The sequence below is a fragment of the Amblyraja radiata genome, chromosome 2, assembly GCF_010909765.2.
Source record: "Amblyraja radiata isolate CabotCenter1 chromosome 2, sAmbRad1.1.pri, whole genome shotgun sequence".
NCBI classification, from domain to species: domain Eukaryota; kingdom Metazoa; phylum Chordata; class Chondrichthyes; order Rajiformes; family Rajidae; genus Amblyraja; species Amblyraja radiata.
Genome location: NC_045957.1, coordinates 86,340,823 through 86,362,481, shown reverse-complemented (window position 1 = coordinate 86,362,481; position 21,659 = coordinate 86,340,823). Strand labels below are relative to the sequence as shown.

Below are 21,659 nucleotides of genomic sequence, written 5' to 3'. Positions count from 1 at the left end.
GCTGCAAAAAACTATCCTGCACACATTTTACAAACCCCAACCCATCCAGCCCATTTACAGAATATTTCCCAGTCTATGTGTGGAAAATTGAAATCTCCCACAATCACTGCCTTGTGCTTACTACTAATATCTGCTATCTCCTTACATATTTGCTCTTCCAATTCTCGCTCCCCATTTGGCGGTCTATAATACACCCCTATAAGTGTTGCTACCCCTTTCCCATTTCTCAGTTCCACCCAAATAGCCTCCCTAGACGAGCCCTCTAATCTATCCTGCCAAAGCACTGCTGTAATATCTTCCCTGATAAGCAATGCAACACCTCCACCTCTTGCCCCTCCAATTCTATCACACCTGAAGCAACGAAATCCTGGAATATTTAGTTTCCAATCACAGCCCTCCTGCAACCATGTTTCACTGATCGCCACAACATCATACTTCCAGGTGTCAATCCAGGCTCTAAGTTCATCCACCTTTCTTAGAGCAGATCTTCCAATGTAATGGCTTACGTCCACTTCCTCTAACTGCATCTCATGTTCCCGATGTTGCCTCCTGTACATCGACGAGACCAATTGGTCCACCAAGTCTTACTGTATCACTGGGTTGCTAACCATTCCCAAACTGGTCTTTCTAACCTGTGCCACCTCAATTGCCAGATGAGGCCACACTTAAACTAGATGAATAGCACATGGATAGTTTAGAACTCAATGGGATTAACATTTAATTTTCCAATTTGAAGTCCCAATGAACATCATCCTCACATAGCCCCCTTTCTGGCTGTCAAGGTGAGAGAGAGTGGTGTGCAAAACCTAGGAGACCACATCAACCGTGGATCTGTTTGGACAGTATGCGAACTGCAGTGGATCCATGGTGCGAGGGAGGAAGGCGCAGATGTAGTTCTTGATTAGCCTCTCGAAGCATTTCATGACCACCGAGGTGAGGGCCACCGGTCGGTAATCATTCAAGCAGGCTGGAGAGGTATTCTTAGGCACTGGTACAATAGTGGATCACTTGAAGCAGGCAGGGACCACGGACTTGGCCAGGGAGAGGTTAAATATTGCGGTGAACACTGGAGCTAGCTGATTGCCATAAGACTTTAGTACTCGCCCAGAAAAACCATCTGGGCCTACAGCTTTCCCCGCGTTCACATGTGTCAGAGCCCTCCTCATGTCGTGCTCGGACACCGAGAATGTGTGCACATCCCCAGCGGTGTGCCTCACTCCAGCCTTGCTAGCCAGCGCACTGATGATGTTGTTGTTAGCCGGCGAGCTAGAGGTGTTGTTGCCCGCCTCAAATTGTGCATAAAAAGAAACTCAGCGGTTGAGGCAGCATCTATGGAGAGAAGGAATAGGCGATGTCTCAGGTCGAGACCCTTCTTCAGACTGAAAAAAATATTGATCATTTAATTTGTGTCAATTCTACTCTATTGATAGTGATGCGGTACATGTTTTGTGTACTTTGTGGCATGATTACTCATAGAACTGCAGACATCAACTAATCTAACCAAGTACTCATCTCATCATATACCAGAACCTCACCCATCTCAACTAATTCACCCACTTGATGAAGAGAACAAATAGACAGCGGTATACAATTTTACTTCGGAGTCACGTGAGTGACTTCGTGAAGAACCCCGCCTACGGCGCATGCGTGTCATATCGCATACACGCATTGAACGTGTCGGACCTGGGGAGCACGTCCCCTTGAACGGGAGAGTTAAAAAGCCGGTCGACGGCAGGTAAGTGATTCTGCATTTTCACCGTTTTTTAGGAATGGATAGAGGACGTAGAAAGGCTGTGAAGATGCTGCAGGATGTCGGCGGTAAAGGTGCCGGGGACCAGCAGCAGCAGCCGACGGCACAGGCAGTTTGCGTTGAGCCAGCTGTGCCAGATTCAAACCCCGCGCCGGGAAAAACTAATTCTAGACCGGGCGGGAAGGCGAAACGCAAAACGAACCGCTGGGAAAGTGAGCCCGAAAAATCGCCGGTAAATACTTACTTGTATAGCAGTGATGATGACCAGCTGCAGGGCATAGAGCAGCCGGCAGCGATCGCATCTGCAGAGCTCGGAAAACAGTACGAGTGGCTGCAGCATGTGGGGCCGTCATCTATCTGTTTGGAGGAGTACCGGGACGGCGAAAAACGGCGTTTGCAGCGGCCGGGAGCAACCAGAGCCGGTAGGCATGGCGACGAGTTGCGATTTAAACCGCGTGCGACTAGTGCCCGAGGGCACGAAAGTCGGCAGGAGCGGTGGGCTAAAAAGAAACACCCGCGAGCGACTAGTGCGGGAGAGCACGAAAGTCGGCTGGAGCGGTTGTGGGAGGAACATCTCCATAGTGTCAGGCTCCAGAAAATGGATAAAAGCCGCACACATACAGGTGTAAGTCCCTCAGAGCATGGCCAGAAAAGGCTGCTGGACATATCATCCTCATCTGAAGAGGGTGTTCAAGGGCTGCCTGACTCGGACTCTGAACAAGAGTCAGAGCCACGTTCCCATATGGAGGATGAGGGAACACAGTTGCTGGACATGGTGCACACATATTTCCAGCAAGAAGAAACTGGAAAAGACCTAGAGGCCAGGATGGCGGCCAGCATTGATTATATGACGACCCATCACCTCAAAACTGATACCTTAGCTGAGGTATGGGCAAGACATTTACCTCCGCGAAATTGTGCGGCTCTGAATGTACCCAAGGTGAACCGAAGCATTTGGAGACACGTGGGGCAGGATATTCGGAGTCTGGATATAAAAATACAGAATGCTAGTAAAGGACTCTCGGCGGGTATAACAGCTTTGGCCCGTAGGCTGGAAAATGTGGATATGTCCAATGACATGAAAGACGCTTTAGCACTGTTTTGCAATGTTCAATTTGAACTGAACAACATCAGGAAAGGGGCTATTCAGCCAACGTTAGACCCAAAATTTGCAATCCTGTGCAAACAGAAAGCCATAAAACCTCAAAATTTGTTGTTTGGGGGTGACCTATCAAAACAGGTCAAAGATTTGGAGGAAGAGGCCAAAACGTTGGGCCTAATAAAAGCGACCAAAGGATATGTCGGAAAACGGTATCATCCTTATGGGACGACTAAAAAAGCAAGTACTAGTATGTATAGTACGAAAAATTGGAGAGAGGCCAGAGGAAACCAGCAACAGCGTCCTTTTTTAGGGGTTGGCCCGGGACGCCCACAATGGAAAATGCGGAAGCCTCCACTTCAACATTTACCCCACTTTCAACCTCAAGGCCCTCCGCAACCTCGGTTAAGACCAAGAAAGTAACACCACCGATAACCATGGAGGTAGGTGGGTCTGTGCCTCAAAAATTAATAAGGAGCACAGAACTTGGAGGGAGGTTGCAATTTTCATTTGGAAGCATGGTGTAAGTTAACTGTGGATAGGTATATCCTTAGCAGTATTAAGGGATATCTTATAGAGTTTATACACATACAAGAACCTCCAGTACAACATACACCGGACAGAACTTATATGCTTACCAAATTAGACGGAGCTAAAGCAAAAATTGAAATACAAAGGTTGTTCACGAAAGGAGTAATTGAAAAAACCAAACATGAACAACAGGAATTTGTCTCAAATATATTCATTAGACATAAGAAAGATGGGGGTTGCCGGATAATTATTGATTTATCAACACTTAATAAGTTTGTACAATATGCTCATTTTAAAATGGATACTTTTAGTACTGCTACAGAGCTAGTGTCGGCAGGCTACTTTATGGCAAGTATTGATCTGCAAGATGCTTACTATACGGTACCCATCAGAGAAGAACACAGACGGTTTTTGAAATTTAATTGGATGGGTCAGCTTTGGCAATACAAGGCGCTACCAAACGGGCTAACGTCCGCCCCTAGATTATTCACAAAAATTCTTAAACCAGCTTTGGCATTTCTTAGACAACAAAACTATAGAGTGATGGCATATTTGGATGATATCTTGATTGTGGGGAACACTTATGAATTGGCTAGTAGAGCAGTGGTTGCCACAAGAAAATTGATGGAACAGCTGGGATTCATTATCCATCCAATTAAGTCAAGATTAACACCTGCAACTAATATTGATTACTTGGGGTTCACTATTAACACACTTGATATGTTAGTGACTTTACCTAAAGGGAATAGCCACGTTTCCTGCCATTCAATTTGGACGATTGCATTACCAAAATTTACAGAGAGAAAAAATTAGAGCACTAAAAATTAATAGAGGCCATTTTGATAGGCCTATGGAGCTAACAATTAGAGCTATAAAAGAACTACAATGGTGGGAACAAAATGTTATATATAGCTCCAACCCAATAGTTATTCCAAACCCATCTGTGGTATTACAAACAGATGCCAGTGCACTGGGTTGGGGAGCAACGGATACCATCTCGAGCTCTGGAGGGAGATGGAATATACAGGAAACTAGCCTACTTACCACAAAGGGTATAAATTACTTAGAAATGTTGAGTGCTTTTTATGGTTTAAAATCTTATTGCTCGGGAATGATTAACCAGCATGTTAGATTGCAGATAGACAATACCACGGTGGTGGCATATATAAATCATATGGGTGGAAATATATCAATATCCTGTGATGAATTGGCAAACCATATTTGGGAATGGTGTATCCAAAGGAATATTTGGTTATCGGCTACGTATCTACCAGGGATACTTAATTCAGTGGCAGACGCCAGGTCACGAAAATTTAATGAAAATACGGAATGGATGTTAGACAGAAAGATATTTGCTGATATCACAGCAAAGTACGGAAGGCCGAATATTGATCTTTTTGCATCCAGGTTAAATCATCAGTTACCTAGGTATATATCATGGGAACCAGATCCTGAGGCAGAAGCTACAGATGCATTCTCTTTGCACTGGGGGAAATGGTTCATTTATGCATTTCCTCCTTTCTGCCTCATCAATCGGGTACTACGGAAAATTCAGCTAGACTCGGCATCTGGGATTCTCATAGTACCTGATTGGCCTACCCAACCATGGTTCTCGGTGCTGCAGGATTTGGTGCTTACACCATATATTACTTTAAAACATAGTCCTCAGTTGCTGGTGCATCCGGTGACTGGGGACAGCCATCCTTGCCATAATTATCTAAATTTATTGGTTTGTAGACTCTGAAGGAACCATTTCGGCATATGGGTTTATCTGATAGAACTGTGGACATGATCACAGCAGCACAGAGACTTTCCACTCAAAAACAATATTTATGTCATGTCAAGAAATGGACTAAATACTGCCTGGACAACAATCTAGACCACAGAAAGGTGGATATTCCAGCTGTCCTAGAATTCCTCACAAGCCTGCACTTTGAAGGACTCAGTTACAGCACGGTCAATAGTGCTAGGAGTGCCTTGTCCAGTTATTTATGGGAAGGCACAGAAAGACAGGGTGTCGGCTCACATCCTCTAGTAATAAAACTGCTACGAGGCATCTTTAACACTAACCCACCAAGGGCTAGATATAGCCAAATCTGGGATGTGAGCGTAGTCCTAAAAATGTTACGGAATTGGTCACCGGCTACGGCATTACCGCTAAACTATCTAACTATGAAAATGGTTATGCTTATGGCGCTGGTCACAGCGCAAAGGGTCCAGTCATTACAGAAGTGAAGATTGGATAACTTGACGGAGGCGACAGGAAGGCTGATTTTCGTGATCCAGGGCCTTATTAAGCAAAATAGACCAGGATCAGCGGGTCAGGTGATAGAGTTCATAGCCTATCCACAGGATGAACGTCTCTGTGTAGTAAAACACATCATGTTATATATGGACAGAACGAAGGCTATCAGAGGCAATGAAAAGGCTCTTTTAATTAGCCATAAGAAGCCATACCATAAAGTCTCGACTCAGACCATTTCACGGTGGCTGAGATATTGCTTAGTTCAGGCAGGAGTGGACACTAATGTATTCAAATCTCACTCCACCAGGGCTGCGTCTACATCAGCAGCTAATCGCCTGGAGGTACCGATGGACAATATCCTCAGAACTGCAGGATGGTCATCAGAGAAAACGTTTCGCACATATTACAACAAACCAGTTAGAAAAGCAGAAACGTTTTCGGGCAAAATTTTGAGTTCTATTTAATTTACACCTGAAGCTTATAAGGTTTATAAATTGATTTAATAAATGTTATTTACAATTTTTGCTTAAAAATGTTGGTATCATTGTGTTTTTTTTTTTAAATACCAGTAACAATTTCTCCCAAACTACCAAGGCAGTTGTGAAGATTGGACTCGTTCCACGGCATGAGGTCACAGAGCTTTGAAGTCTTCACGAAGTCACTCACGTGACTCCGAAGTAAAATAGTAAGATTAAACGAGAACTTACCAGTTTGAAGTTTGATCTTTATTTTATGAGGAGGAACGTTGAGGGAATACGTGCCCTCCGCTCCCACCCTTATATGGTCATATCTTAAACTGGTATCTCTTTAATAATCTTACTATCTTAGGTCATTATTTTCTATCTGTGACCTCACACCGCTGCTTTGAAGAATGACACGCATGCGCCGTAGGCGGGGTTCTTCACGTATTCCCTCAACGTTCCTCCTCATAAAATAAAGATCAAACTTCAAACTGGTAAGTTCTCGTTTAATCTTACTATTCTGTGTTGATAAACAACGCAATAAGGGAAAATATATATATTCTAATAATCTGACCTTTTGTTGAGTGCTTCTGCAAATGGAAATTATATTCTAAATATTAGTACACCATCTTGGAAAGTACAATAATAGATACCAAGCCTCATTTCCCTAGTTCAGTCATAACGGTTCACCACACATTAGTTAAGTATATGCTGTGCGAAAGGCACCTGAGAATTACTGAGGTGAGACTCTTTTCTTTCAGATCCTGCTGTGTTGTTGATGGAATGTTAGCTGCTCCTGTCTCAAACTGAAAATCTTAGTTGCAACATTCCGATTAACATACAAAAGGGAAATGATAATAGTTTCTTTGCATATTCAGATAACAAAATAACATTCTAGCTATAAAGATAAAAATGATTCCAACCAGGTATTAATGCAACAAGTGGACTTGAGTAGAGATTTGTGCTCGTTACTAAACAAGTATAATTACATTGACCAATCTATAGCTCTTTGAAACTGACAGCAACATCAGGATTTATGCCCCTGTACATTTTAACACAGAAATGCTTAATTTTGCTGCCTGCGATTCAGTTAAGGTTTTGCTGTTTGCAGCTCTGTATTCAAGAAGAAAGAAACAAGTGAATTTATGTGAATTTAGGAAACACGTCTAACTACAAAATATCCTGCAAATCATACCAAATTACTCTATGTCTCATTGAATTTTAATTGGCATACTAAACCAGAATAAATACTTGACAGACACTCAGCTTCAGAAAATGTTATATCTGTACTATGTTTCCTTCGTATGAATATTACAATTAAGAAATTATAAAAGGACTGGACAAGCTAGATGCAGGAAAAATGTTCCCAATGTTGGGCGAGTCCAGAACCAGGGGCCACAGTCTTAGAATAAAGGGGAGGTCATTTAAGACTGAGGTGAGAAAAAACTTTTTCACCCAGAGAGTTGTGAATTTATGGACTTCCCTGCCCCAGAGGGCAGTGGAGGCCAAGTCACTGGATGGATTTAAGAGAGAGTTTGATAGAGGTCTAGGGACTAGTGGAGTCAAGGGATATGGTGCGAAGGCAGGCACGGGTTATTGATAGGGGACGATCAGCCATGATCACAATGAATGGCGGTGCTGGCTCGAAGGGCCGTATGGCCTCCTCCTTCACCTGTTTCTATGTAAATGTTGCATTTTTAAAAATCAACATGTTTTTTCATCCACCTTAATCAAATGTACATGTTCCCACTTTTACTTAGCGCCATGTACAATGTTTAAAAAAATCTATTGAGTCAAATGCTGCAGATCCTGAAAAATTGAAATAAATAAACTCAGCAAGTCAGGCACATCAGTGGAACAGTGAAAATGAGTTAACGTTTCAGATTCTTTTTTACTTCATGGTATATTGATTACTTCCTAATCAACATATTCTAGGGAATCCACTAATTTGATGATTGGCAACATACATTAGAAAAGGAGTTTATTGCCACAAAGATATTTCTGGAAGTTTTCAAGCTCAGTGAATTATCAACTTTGCATCAACTGAAAGATTTTGGCGACTTGCCTCAATGGAACCGAATCTCAGATGGGATTTCCGGCAGATAACCTTTTTAATAGGTCCACTTTGTAAAACATAGCCTTAATAAATGTAATAAAAAGATTAGAATATGACTATGCTCACACAGACCTAGGCCTATGTTCATTCTACCTAATGTCCTAGATTTTCCATTCAGAGACAATGAAACAATTTAGGTTAATTGACTGTTCTGGCTGCTAGTATAATCTTTATTTAGCCGAACCAACTAAAACAGTTCTCTGGGATTTGCAATTGATAGGACATGCATGTTCGCCAATCAGAACAGAGCTGGTTTAATTGAAGAAGTTTTCATTAATGTGCTCCAGGTAGGAGTGGACTTAGCCGGCAAGTGTGCAGCTCAATTCTCCAGGTAATTCTGGTGATTTCATTTGATCCCATTTGATTTGGTACTTGTACAATCAGCATCAGTTAATTGGCTTGTATGGCGTTACTTGTATTTACCGCTATAGAAAAAACATTTAACAATTTGGCAATGATAAAGATACCGTAAATGGCACTTCTGCTTCTGGAGGATCACACTGTTAATCAAATCACATGACTTTACCAAGAAACTACATGTTGAGATGCTGACTGAAGATGGATTGCACTCGGGTATAATCGATTAGGCTACCAAGTCATGGTCACATGAATAATGGATTCAAGCGCATAGTACCATAGGCTGGCCAGCAGCTAAATCTCAGTTTGAGACAGTACCCACAGGAAAGAAATGGAGAAAACAGATGCAGAAATAAACAATTAAATAATAAATAACATTTTTTTTTAAATGTAGGAACATGGGAAAAGAAAGTTTGAAAATCGAAATTTAAAAACAGACAGCGGATGAAAACAAGTGTTGCTCTCTTACCCGGAATTCCTCCAATTGTTTATATTTCTTTCCCGAAATTCACAGTAATTCTTTATTTCCTTGCACTTCGGGCAACAGCGGGTGGTGTCTACACGAATGCAATGCGGATGTAGTCTAGGACAGTCAGGCTTGACACACAATGGTCCATCATCAGTACAGACACAGGGGCAAGCAGCAGGTCCTGGAGTGAACTCCTCTCCAATTTCATACACAAATCCATTTTCATCCACGCAGCCTTTGCCTCTGTAATCTGGATATGAATATTCTGAGGTGGCTGTAGGACCAGTGACCATGGGCAATGACTCAGGCCCACTTGTAACATCTTCTTGAGACTGAGACATGGAATAGAGGCAGCACAGAGTGACGGAAAGTAGGCAGCAGGTGATGAGTGGTGAGGAGACAATCCCAGGGGCCATGACAGGGATTTCTTAAGGACATTCCTCACAGTCACAGCATCTTCAACTAGGACAAGAAGAGTACAGTCACAGACCTGTCAACTCAGACTTAAAGGAGCATTGATAAAGAGCCTTGGAAAATACTTCCTTTCACAAAGGCATCATGAATCTCATTTCATCCATCCATTTTGATGATACTAAATCAATAAACTTAAATTCATAAATTAAATACAACATCAGCCACAACAGATCTAAAATTGGCTCTGACTTTAAAAAAACTCAAAAGGGAAGGACAGGGAGGAAACTGGGTTTCCTGATTCAGAGAAAGCTTACAAATAGAGTAACCAGTTAGGGTCACAATGCAAGGGTTTTTGTGATGGGGGGGGGGGGGGGGGGGGGGGGGGGACTTTAAATAGAATGTTAAATTGGATTAAAAGCATTGACAGCTCAACAGCTGTTTAATATTTCAACATAAAGTTGAATTTGAAAAAAAAATGCTGAAATGAGAAAGGAAATTGCAATTTCCTTTATTTTCTGTGGTAAAGTGTCAACTCTTGTCACTAAGCACTCACATCGCACCGTAAACTTAAGAAGACAGACAGCTGCAGGTCAGTGCCACACACCACATTACCGATAAATGAAAAATACAACCTGTTCACTGGCTGTGACTAATCCTTTTAAAGCCAATGCGAGCTGAGCGACGCAGCTGAAAAATGTTTCGGGTTACCGTGCACGTCCAAGGTAAATTAGAAAATATAAGGCAATATGCCCTGCCCCAATAACGACAAGGTCCTCGAAGTCCTGGGATACGAATGAGCTGGGAGAATGGGATATTCCAGCGGGAGGAAGGCAGGGGAGGAGACCGCTCGCTCGCTGCTTAGTCAGACGCGGCCGCCAGTAACAGCAGCTGCGGCCAACCCGGCAACTTACCGGCGGCGACGCTGCCCGCCGTATCCATCATAACGTTTTACTGTTACTATTTGACGTGGCTCGGGTTGCAAAGAGCAAGATCGCCGCTATGAAGGCGAGGTGGCTTTGAATTCTGATTTTTTTTTTTGCACACACATCCAGTCAAAACACATAGTAAGCGCAAACTTTAAAGTCTTCCACATATTTATCAATTACGTCTCACAGGCAATCTGCTGATTGTCACCTTTTGGCAAGCAAAAAAAAAAAGTCAATCTAGTTACCTGTCTGATCTTGGTCATGCAGCGGACGTGACCCTACAATTGATGGCAGCCCTAGACCGCCCCGGTACCTGAAGCCGCCTCTATCTGTGGGGACTCTGCGGCCAGAGCGCTGACTCGCCGTCAAGTCGCGCCGCCCGGCCGATCCCGCTCAGGATGTGGCAGTGGCGGGAGCCTCGCGTTAAGAGGACGAACACCACTGACCTGAAATGATGGAACTCCCCGCCACTGCAAACAAGCAAGTGCTCGGTCCCGGTGAGGGAGGGAGGGAAGGCGGAGGAGATCCGGTCCCTCCGTCTACTCCACACGGAGACTACCCACTCCGCCAGCCCAGCCACCGCGCCAAACTACAGCCTTAGCGGGGAAACGCGACTGGGCTGTTCCCGTCGGCCAGCACCACCCCCTCCCCTCCTGCCAAACACCGCCGGGTCTCCAAACAACTCCACAACTAATGTCTAATCCCCGCGGATGGGCAGGGTGATGGAAAAGAACGATGATGGAAGAGATGGTCATTCAACACGGGGATGTGGTCAACACCATCAACATGGTCATTCAACGCCACAGAGCTGTCCCAGCACAAAGCGCAGGTACATCCGACCACTGACATTAAAAAAAACTGAATCTAAAAGGCAGCGAAAGGATAAAAACAAGGAGGAAACAAAAACAAAAAAGGCGGAACAGCGAAGTTGAGCGGAGGTGAGGGGACCGGCGGGATGGTTTAATGTGATCGATGGCCTGTCTGCGGCCAGACTCCGGTTACTGGAGGCTGCACCGTCCCGGAGTTGAAGGGAAGTGAGAAGAGTGCGAAGCTCTTCTCCAGTGGGTCGGGTTTTTTTTTAATCCTCCTGCTACCTGGTTCGGCTGCTCAGAAATTAAACGCGATCAAGGGACGGCAGCAAGATGTGAGCGCCTGAAGGAGCCGCTTCTACATGTGGCCGGGAATCCCCCGCTGCGCTTGCAGCTGGAAGTTGGTCTGAAATTGCCCAAGTCCGCTCAAACCTCTCCCAGAGTTTATTGCATCATGTCTGAATTCATAATATGAAAAATCCATGCTAAACCAGTTGGATTTTTGAAGATGATTAAAACTCAGGATTTGGTTTCAATATGTTTGCATGTTAGGCATGTAATTGGGAAAAGTCGTAATGTTTTTTATTGAGAATTGAGGATCTACCTTGACTATACCTCCTCCTATCCTGCCTCTTTTGAGGCTGCCATTCTTTTACTCCATTTCTCCAGCTCTGGTGCATTGGCTCCCAAGATGAAGATTTCAACTCAAGGGTATCCTCTCCTTTTTCTTCACTAAACATGATCCCCCTGCGCTGCTGTTGTAAGTAAGTAAGTAAGTAAGTTTATTGGCCAAGTATTCACATACAAGGAATTTGCCTTAGTGCTCCGCCCACAAGTAACAACATGACATACAGTGACAGTTACGAATGACTCAGAAAACACTAAACATTAATAATAATAAAACATTAATGATAAAACACCATTGATCAAGCATGTGAACCAACAAAATACCAGATCAAAGGGAGGCTACAGATTTTTGGCTGTTGAGTAGAGCAACTACTCGTGGATAAAATCTGTTTTTATATCTGGTTGTGGCAGCTTTGACAGTCTGGAGTCGCTTTCCAGAGGGAAGTGATTGAAAGAGTTTGTGGCCAGGGTGAGAGGGGTCAGAGATGATCTTGCCCGCTCACTTCCTGGCCCTTGCAGTGTACAGTTCATCAATGGAGGGAAGGTTGCAGCCAATAATCTTCTCTGCTGATCGGACGATTCGCTGCAGCTTCCAGGTGTCGTGCTTTGACTGAGCCAAACCAGACCATGATGGAGAAGGTGAGAACAGACTCTACGATGGCCATGCAGAATTGGACCATCATTGCCTGTGGCAGATTGTGCTTCCTCAACTGCCGCAGGAAGTACATCCTCTGTTGTGCCTTTTTGTCTGTAGTATCGATGTTAGCCCCCCACTTAAGGTCCTTGGAGATGATGGTTCCCAGGAACTTAAAAGACTCCACAGATGTGACTGTGGTGTTGTTGGTGGTGAGTGGGGTGAGGGGAGCGGGAGCTCTCCTAAAGTTGAGGATGGAGTTCTCACCTGTGTCTCCTCTGTGTAGGAAGGAACTCCTCTGTGTTGTGCTCTGGTTCCCCCTCTCCCCTAATGAAACATGAATAGAGTTCACCTAGTCCTTGTCTATCACCCCACTAGAATTCACATCGAACGCATCATTCTCTGGCATATCTGCCACCTTCAAAGCAATCCCACCATGAGTCATAGAGTGATACAGTGTGGAAACAGGCCGTTCCTGTCCTACTGTTTCTTATATGTTGCGATAGTCTCTGGCGCAACGACCTCCTCATGCCGTTTGTCCCATACGTCCACCACCCTTTGTGTGAAAAGGTTACCAATCAGATTCCTATTAAATCTTCTTCTTCACCTTAAACCTGTGTCCTTTGGTCCTCGATTCACCGACTCTGGGCAAGAGACTCTGTGCATCTAACCAATCTATTCCTCTCATGACCTTATACACCTTTATAAGATCACCCTTCATCCTCCTGCGCTCCAAGGAATAGAGTCCCAGCCTCTTCAACCTCTGCCTATAGCTCAGACCCTCTAGTCCTGGCAACATCCTCATAAATCTTCTCTGTACCCTTTTCAGCTTGACTTCAAATTCACTCTCCGACACCTCCCTCCCCTTTCTTAACTCATCCCTTCCCACCCCCTCCCCAGGTACCTTCCCAAGCAACCGCAGGAGATACAACACATGTCCCTATATATCCTACCTCGACTGTCCAGGGACCCCAAAAGTCCTTTCAGGTTAGGCAGAGGTTCATTTGCTTCTCTTCCAACCTCATCTACTGTATCCATTGTTCAAGGTGTAGACTCTTATACATCAGCGAGACCAAACGTAGACTGGGCGATCGTTTCGCTGAACACCTTCACTCAGTCTGCCTGGACCAACCTGATCTCTTGATTGCCAACACTTTAATTCCCCTTCCCATTCCCATTCCCACACTTTCTGTCCAAGGCCTCCTACATTGTTAGTGAAGCCAAATGCAAATTGGAGGAACAGCATCTCATATTTCACTTGGGCAGCTTACAACCCAGTGGTATGAATATAGATTTCTCTAACTTCAAGTAACCCCTGCATTCCCTCTCTCTCCATCCCTCCCCCACCCAAGTCATACCAGTTTCAAAGTCGTCTTGCTGAATCTAATTGTCTGTACTCGTTCTCACCTAACAAACAGCTAACAATGGCCTGTTTCATTTATCATCTTTACTTTTTGCATATCTTTCATTCATTTGTTCTATATATCTCTCGACATCACCGTCTATATCTCTTGTTTCCCTTTCCCCGACTCTCAATCAGAAGAAGGATCTCGACCCGAAATGTCACCTATTCCTTTTCTCCAGAGATGCTGTCTGACTCACTGAGTTACTCCAGCTTTTGATGTCTATCTTCGGTATGACCATTGATTTCTCCAAGTAATACATTCTTGGTCTACCCTCTGTTTCCCCCACTCCCACCTAACATATTTCTCACACCATCCCCCACCACTCTAGTCACGCGGCTCCTTTTCCCTCCTCCATATCCTCTTTTCCCATCTCCTTCCCATATTTCTCTTTTATTCCCCTCTGTTTCCCCCTCTCCTTCCACCTATATCTTACCCTCTGGATATATATTTTACTTCCCTTCTTTACTTTATCTGTTGCCTCCCTGGTGCTAGGGTTCAAGATATCACAAACCGACATCAGAACATCCTCGAGAGGGAAGGTGAACATGTAAATTGCTCGTTCTAAGCTTCCCCCCAGTCTAGTTTCATTCAAAAACCACTGAATCAAGCACTTGATCAACTAATCTTTATTTAAAAAAAACACAATTACAGTTCCCACCACTGTACCTGACCACCGCGGGTTCGATCCTCGTATCTGCCTGTTCAAACCCTCTAGACCTCGCTCAAACAGAGACACTCCAGAAGGTCACGCAGTCCTATGCGCTCTCCCAGAAGATCGACGCGGGACCTCGTGGCAGCGGACTTTTATAGGTCCCCGGATCATGAGGGGCCGAACCACATGGGAGTGGTCTCCTTACAATCCAATTACAGATATCAATTAACCCCATACATAACAGACATTTCCCTCACCCAATAATACAGCAGCTAATACATTGTATTCAAACACGGCTTCTCAGGGAAGCAAACATAGCAATATTTGCCCTGATCTGCAAGAAAACCAGACAACGCTCAATACCTCACCCAATGAACATTAGGCAATGTGAAACTCTGCAACATTATTTACAATCATTTAGAAAGTGTATGCCTGGTTTGCAGTCATCCAATCCATTCTATGCATTTTGCACCTAATTGACAAGGTCTGCAGAAGTTCCCATCCCTTTCCTGTAGCTTAGATCTAGGCTCTAGATAAACTGGCACCACTCTGCAGCTTGTCCCAATTCCACAGAGAGCACTTCCAAATTGACCAAATCTCCCAGCAGCCCTGAAGCTTTTACCTAATTTTAAAGTCCTAAACTCTCCAATCTGGCCAGGATTAACATTCCTTCCTTTTTTATCATATATGATAACCCATCATTTATGATAACCAAATAGTCCAATAATCAGCTAACCAGATATACATAAGTGTATCCATTACATTTCCCATCTATCAGCAACACAAGATGATGTTGTTTCTTCCCAGAATCGTGTCAAGCTTCCCGCGTTTTCGTGGGCGTAGCTTCACAATTTCTGTCTGATGAGTCTTCACCTCCCAAGTTTTCATGGGCGTGAATTCCCTCCATCCGTGTTGTTGCCCATTCTTCCATCCCTTTCCATAGTCAAACCTATAACCTAAAATTTCTGAAAAACTTGGGACAAAGCAAGTTACCATCATGCACCCATGCTTTCCCATACATTCACAACAATTTTGCGATACTATCCCTATTTGAACCTATTATATTCTATTCTATCATTGTATCACTATTCCTATTCTGTTCCCTAATATACTCTTTATTATCCTTGGATCAACACTAATCAGCCCTTTTCATACTCACATAATGTTATAATATGTATATCTGATGATGGGTTCTCATATAAATTTCAGCTGGGTTCAGTCCAAATTTCCCTACAGGCGTGACTCTAATTTAAAGGAAACCATGAGATATGTTCCAATTTAACCAAATTCAGTCTCCGCCTTCAATTTACTGTTTCAAATTTCAGTGTCCATCTCATCCTTCTCATTCCACAGCATTGTGGCCGATAACACAATACAATTCCAATTCCTGTGGAAATCCCAGGTGTTCAAATTTAAACAATCAATTTCCATATATCATTAATTTCATCATAAATCCAATTAAGAATACCGAATCTAGGAACAATTTATTTCCACCGTGATAATAGAAGCTGCTTTACCATCAAGGGTTAAACAATTCAAATCCATCGGTTAAATATGCACCGGCTCTGCTATTCTCAATATCTGTTCAAATTTCTCCCTCTAATTCACTAGTTCTCTCTTCCAGTGCTTCCTCTTATTCATATTTATCTCCTTACTATGTTCACTCTTTACTATGTTGACTCTTTACTATATTGGCTCTGTTCTCAGCCTAGGGGTTCTTGCTTATACTAGTTCTTTTTATCCCTAAGTAACTCTTCTGGATGTTTAGTATTGACTTTCCGAGGGGAACTCATAAATTTTCAGTCTACCTCATCATTTTGTACTACCACCTTATGTTTCCAGGGTATGTCTTAAGTCCTGATATCCGCTAGGGTCTGTCCCTTTCTTGATCGTAACTATCCCATCTTCGACTATCCTCCTATGGGTGAGACAAGAGAATAATGCCAAATCAACAGTCAATTCTCTACCAATTTTAAGGCTGTATCCTTTAAGCCCTCTTTAAATTAATTTAATTATAATTTTGGCACAAAGTGAGTATTTTACCCTGAATCACAGAGGAATGTTTTTTTAGATTCAGTCCTTTAAAGTGTGGCTTGCCCCAAAAGTCATCATAGGTCGTCGGGGTTGTTCCTTTTAGGGAAGATTAGATAGTTTCCTTTACACTCCTTCCTTTTCTTTCTTCAATAGCTAGGTGATATTAAAGTTGGGCACTAGGGTAGGTCTTCTTCTTCTTCTTCTTTTCTGGTGTCAGTTTCAATTTCCAGGGAGCAGGGATACTAAGAAGCTCTGTCTCCATGTGTTGGCCTCCCCAAATTTGTCTTAAAGCAGCAGGACAGTATATTTTCCTCCTGCTAGTTGATTCCTGTTTCTGGGGAGCTACATTACCTTTGCTGTCTTCTACCCGTTCTCAAGGGGTCTGTGCAGTCTTTACCTCACTCCCCAGATAGTATGTCGTCAATATACTGTCCTGCAGGCACAAACTCAGTAACACATTAGTATAGTAATTTCTTTCACCACTCCCGTACCTCCTGCACAGTAAGTTTGTTTGTTCTCTCCCTAGTGCCCTTTACATTCCTTAGTTACCATTCCTTCTCACACCAGCTACTATGTTCCTTTTCTTACTTTATTTATTGCCCCTTGGTTTTTCTTCCATCCTACTATATTCTGTCTTCTCGCTGGACACTCCTTGCTCAAGTGACCTAATTGGGTGCAGTTAAAACAAGCTCCTTGATTTACAATCTTTTTTGCTCCAAGGGGTTTTCTGGGGTAGTCATAAGATGGTTTACAATTTTCTTCTGTGTGATTTTCAGTTTTTACTACAATAGTACATCCAATTCATTAATTCTGGTAAATCACTTGAAGGGGTTCTCGAGTAGGGGTCATGTCTCCATGCCCACAATTCCAGGGCAGGTTGGTAAGTCAGGACTGAGAAATTAGCTTGCGTGAACAGTGTGTGACTTCTTAGTTCCTGACATTCGGGCCATCTCTCTCTCTGGTCTCTTGGGTCCCAGTAGTCTCTTGAATTAAAGGACCTCCATTATTCCTCAGATCTCGGATGTTTCTATATTCCCTAGGATCTCTAAAAGAGACTATGTGGAGAACCCGCCAGCCCGCATGCGCGTCAATCTTCAAAGGAACTGTAAAAAACCACTGACCACTTGCACCAAATTAAACTATAGAAAGATTAATAACGCTTGACTTACCGAATGATCTTTATGAGATTCAGGGTTGGGAGTGGAGGGCACGTAATCTCTCACTCCAACTTCTCATAAAATAAAGATCAAACTTCAAACGGTAAGTTCTCATTTAATCTTTCTATTTTATATCGAAGTCTCGTGAGAGACTGCATGAAGCCTTCGAAGCTCTGTGGTTTCATGCAGTAAACAAATCTGTATGTGAAAACACTAAACAGATAAACCATAAATGGTAGAAAAGATATGGGCCATTACAACATGATGCTAACTTTACATACATGTACATCGCCCTTAATTGGACCACAGTCCCAATTGTCTTTGGGTTAGACAATAGCTCATGCAACACTGTTCAGAATTCTATCTGCAACCGTTCAGATATGTTCAACGAAATGTTATAACTTCTAAAAGTGCACCTATCTGAGCCTCCTGGTGTTGCAAGAAAGTGATCAAAGGGGAAATCCACTCTATTGGCTGCTGACGAGCCAGCCGCCCCGGTAGAGTGAGACTTGAAATGATTTGTATTCACTCCTGCTTTCGGCTGCTTACACTCTATCCATCTTGAAATAGTCTGCACCAACAATCTCTTGTGAAACTATATAATTATGAAGGAACTTTTCTTTCATCTCACAGTTCTTAGTAACCTCAGTGCATCTTTTTACATAATAAACACCCCCCAATCTCCGATCTGGTGGGTATGCTGTCAACTCCAACTTGTACCCAACCGTGCCTGTTTTGCTTTATGAGTTCATTCACATAAAATGCTACCCTCTTGTCAGATATGACTGAGAGATCCAGATGGAGATTGTGTAAAGACTATGCTCTTCGTGCTGAAATCAGTGTCATAAGCATGACTAACTTAAGAGTAACTGCTCCACCGTTTGGGATACAGCTGATGATAATCTGCATAAAAATTTAGACTGATTACACATTCCACACTACTTTGTATCTAGGCTTTAGAGTGTTCATATAAAATACTCCTTCCATAACCTTGGGTGGACAGTGGGTGAGAGACAATCATTTATTGTCCCACTTATAGTACTAGATACAACAACAAAGCAGTACAAGCCGTGTTAATTGCGTTATAACATAGTCGCTTCTCTCAAACCCAAACTGAAAGAAAACCACAAACCTCTGCTACTTCTGTTTAAAGGTAGCTCACATGTGTCTCGTCACAAAACTTTCCATACAACCATGCAGTGATAGATGCACGAGAAATTGGTTGAACTAGCCACCGCTCGTGTCTTCGAGCAAATATAGGAGCTTCTTCCAGTGGACATATACATTGGAAACCATGGTTGAGTAGACTTATTTGGCACTACTATAATTCATGTTGCCTCGTCTCGAATTATCTTAGGAGGCATCTACTGATTGCAGGCCTTGGTTGCTGAAACAGCTAACTTTGTGATACCTGATCTCTTCCCTACAATAAGCATGTTCTTTATAAATTCCATGACAAAATGCCCTTTAGATCTGAGTAGGGCAGCATTGACATTAGAATCTTTGTAAATAGCCTAGGGCTGACGTCAACCCCTTACGTAGAGCCTAACATTTCCACAACTGGCCTTGCCAGATAAACCTCAGATATATCCTGTGACTATCGTGTGTTGATATGGAAAGGTATGCATCTTCGAGATCGATTGAGGCCGTAAAGCAATCCTCTGTACTCAGCTATTTTGCTGAATGAGAATTATCCATCTTAAAATGGTTATTCCAAGCACATGTTCAGACTAGCCAAATCCTAGAATGATTTAGCATCCTCCAATTTTCTTCAACCATGAGAATATATTAGAAATATACCCCTCTTGTTCATGTCCAGACTGCTCATCCTTTTGTGAAATTTCTCTGTTTCAACTTGGATAGCCATAGTTTCCTCTTTAGACCGTATGTACGGGATTCTAGGCCTCGGAGGAAATTGATCAGCCAGAAACTGAATCTATAACCGTTTATGATTTGTAAAATGGAAAGATCAGAGGTTATCTGTCCCCACCTGTTGTTGAACCATCTCAACCTATCCCCGACTTGAATATCGTCAGCACATGTCATGCGACTGATGGAATAAAATTTGCATACCTCAACGATCTCCACCTCATGGTCGCTTTGCTGTCTATGACGAGACAGACGGTGGCTGTAGATATGATCAAGACAGTTTCTAAGAAAGCACTTGCTATAAAAACCACCAAGGCTGCCAATAAAATAATAGGGAAAAGGTGATTATCACCCCCTGCCACCAATATCCAGCAACCCCTGAGACTGACACCACCAAAAATGGCCTTAGGTGGATGATCAATAGAGTCAACTGACCCCAGATTTTGCTCTGTCCCCTTGGCTCAGGCATCGTGGCCAGCTGAGAAGCGATACTGAGTATGTCGAGTGCTCTGCCTCCATGGTAAGTGCTGAAAACCATATAACCATATAACAATTACAGCACGGAAACAGGCCATCTCGGCCCTACAAGTCCGTGCCGAACAATTATTTTCCCTTAGTCCCACCTGCCTGCACTCATACCATAACCCTCCATTCCCTTCTCATCCATATACCTATCCAATTTATTTTTAAATGATACCATCAAACCTGCCTCCACCACTTCCACTGGAAGCTCATTCCACACCGCTACCACTCTCTGAGTAAAGAAGTTCCCCCTCATGTAACCCCTAAACTTCTGTCCCTTAATTCTGAAGTCATGTCCTCTTGTTTGAATCTTCCTTATTCTCAAAGGGAAAAGCTTGTCCACATCAACTCTGTCTATCCCTCTCATCATTTTAAAGACCTCTATCAAGTCCCCCCTTAACCTTCTGCGCTCCAGAGAATAAAGACCTAACTTATTCAACCTTTCTCTGTAACTTAGTTGTTGAAACCCAGGCAACATTCTAGTAAATCTCTGTACTCGCTCTATTTTGTTGACATCCTTCCTATAATTGGGCGACCAAAATTGTACACCATACTCCAGATTTGGTCTCACCAATGCCTTGTACAATTTTAACAATACATCCCAGCTTCTATACTCAATGCTCTGATTTATAAAGGCTAGCATACCAAAAGCTTTCTTTACCACCCTATCTATATGAGATTCCACCTTCAAGGAACTATGCACGGTTATTCCCAGATCCCTCTGTTCAACTGTATTCTTCAATTCCCTACCATTTACCATGTACGTCCTATTTTGATTTGTCCTGCCAAGGTGTAGCACCTCACATTTATCAACATTAAACTCCATCTGCCATCTTTCAGCCCATTCTTCCAAATGGCCTAAATCAGTCTGTAAACTTTGGAAATCCTCTTCATTATCCACAACACCCCCTATCTTGGTATCATCTGCATACTTACTAATCCAATTTACCACACCTTCGTCCAGATCATTGATGTACATGACAAACAACAAAGGACCCAACACAGATCCCTGAGGCACCCCACTAGTCACCATCCTCCAACCCGACAAACAGCCATCCACCATTACCCTCTGGTGTCTCCCATTCAGCCACTGTTGTATCCATCTTGCTACTCCTGCATTTATACCCAACAGTTGAACCTTCTTAACCAACCTTCTATGAGGAACCTTGTCAAAGGCCTTACTAAAGTCCATATAGACAACATCCACTGCTTTACCCTCGTCAATTTCCCTAGTAACCTCTTCAAAAAATTCAAGAAGCTTAGTCAAACATGACGTTCCAGGCACAAATCCATGTTGACTGTTCCTAATCAGACCCTGTTTATCCAGATGCTTATATATATTATCTCTAAGTATCTTTTCCATTAATTTGTCCACCACTGAAGTCAAACTAACAGGTCTATAATTGCTAGGTTTACTCTTAGAACCCTTTTTAAACAATGGAACAACATGCGCAGCACGCCAATCCTCGGGGACTATTCCCATTTCTAATGACATTTGAAATATTTCTGTCATAGCCCTGGCTATTTCTACACTAACTTCCCTCAATGTCCTAGGGAATATCCTGTCAGAACCTGGAGACT

The 21,659-nt window shown here is 43.1% G+C and overlaps 1 protein-coding gene across 1 annotated transcript in view; it reads right to left on the bottom strand.

Moving 5' to 3' along the window:
- Positions 1 to 11,540, bottom strand: part of vwc2 (von Willebrand factor C domain containing 2) — a 134,754-nt gene extending 123,214 nt beyond the window's left edge. The window contains 3 exon segments of the mRNA XM_033049802.1: positions 9,029 to 9,063; positions 9,066 to 9,490; positions 10,614 to 11,540. Coding sequence (XP_032905693.1) covers positions 9,029 to 9,063; positions 9,066 to 9,444 — 414 coding nt within the window. The 5' untranslated portion in view covers positions 9,445 to 9,490; positions 10,614 to 11,540.
- Between the last annotated feature and the right edge of the window lie 10,119 nt (positions 11,541 to 21,659).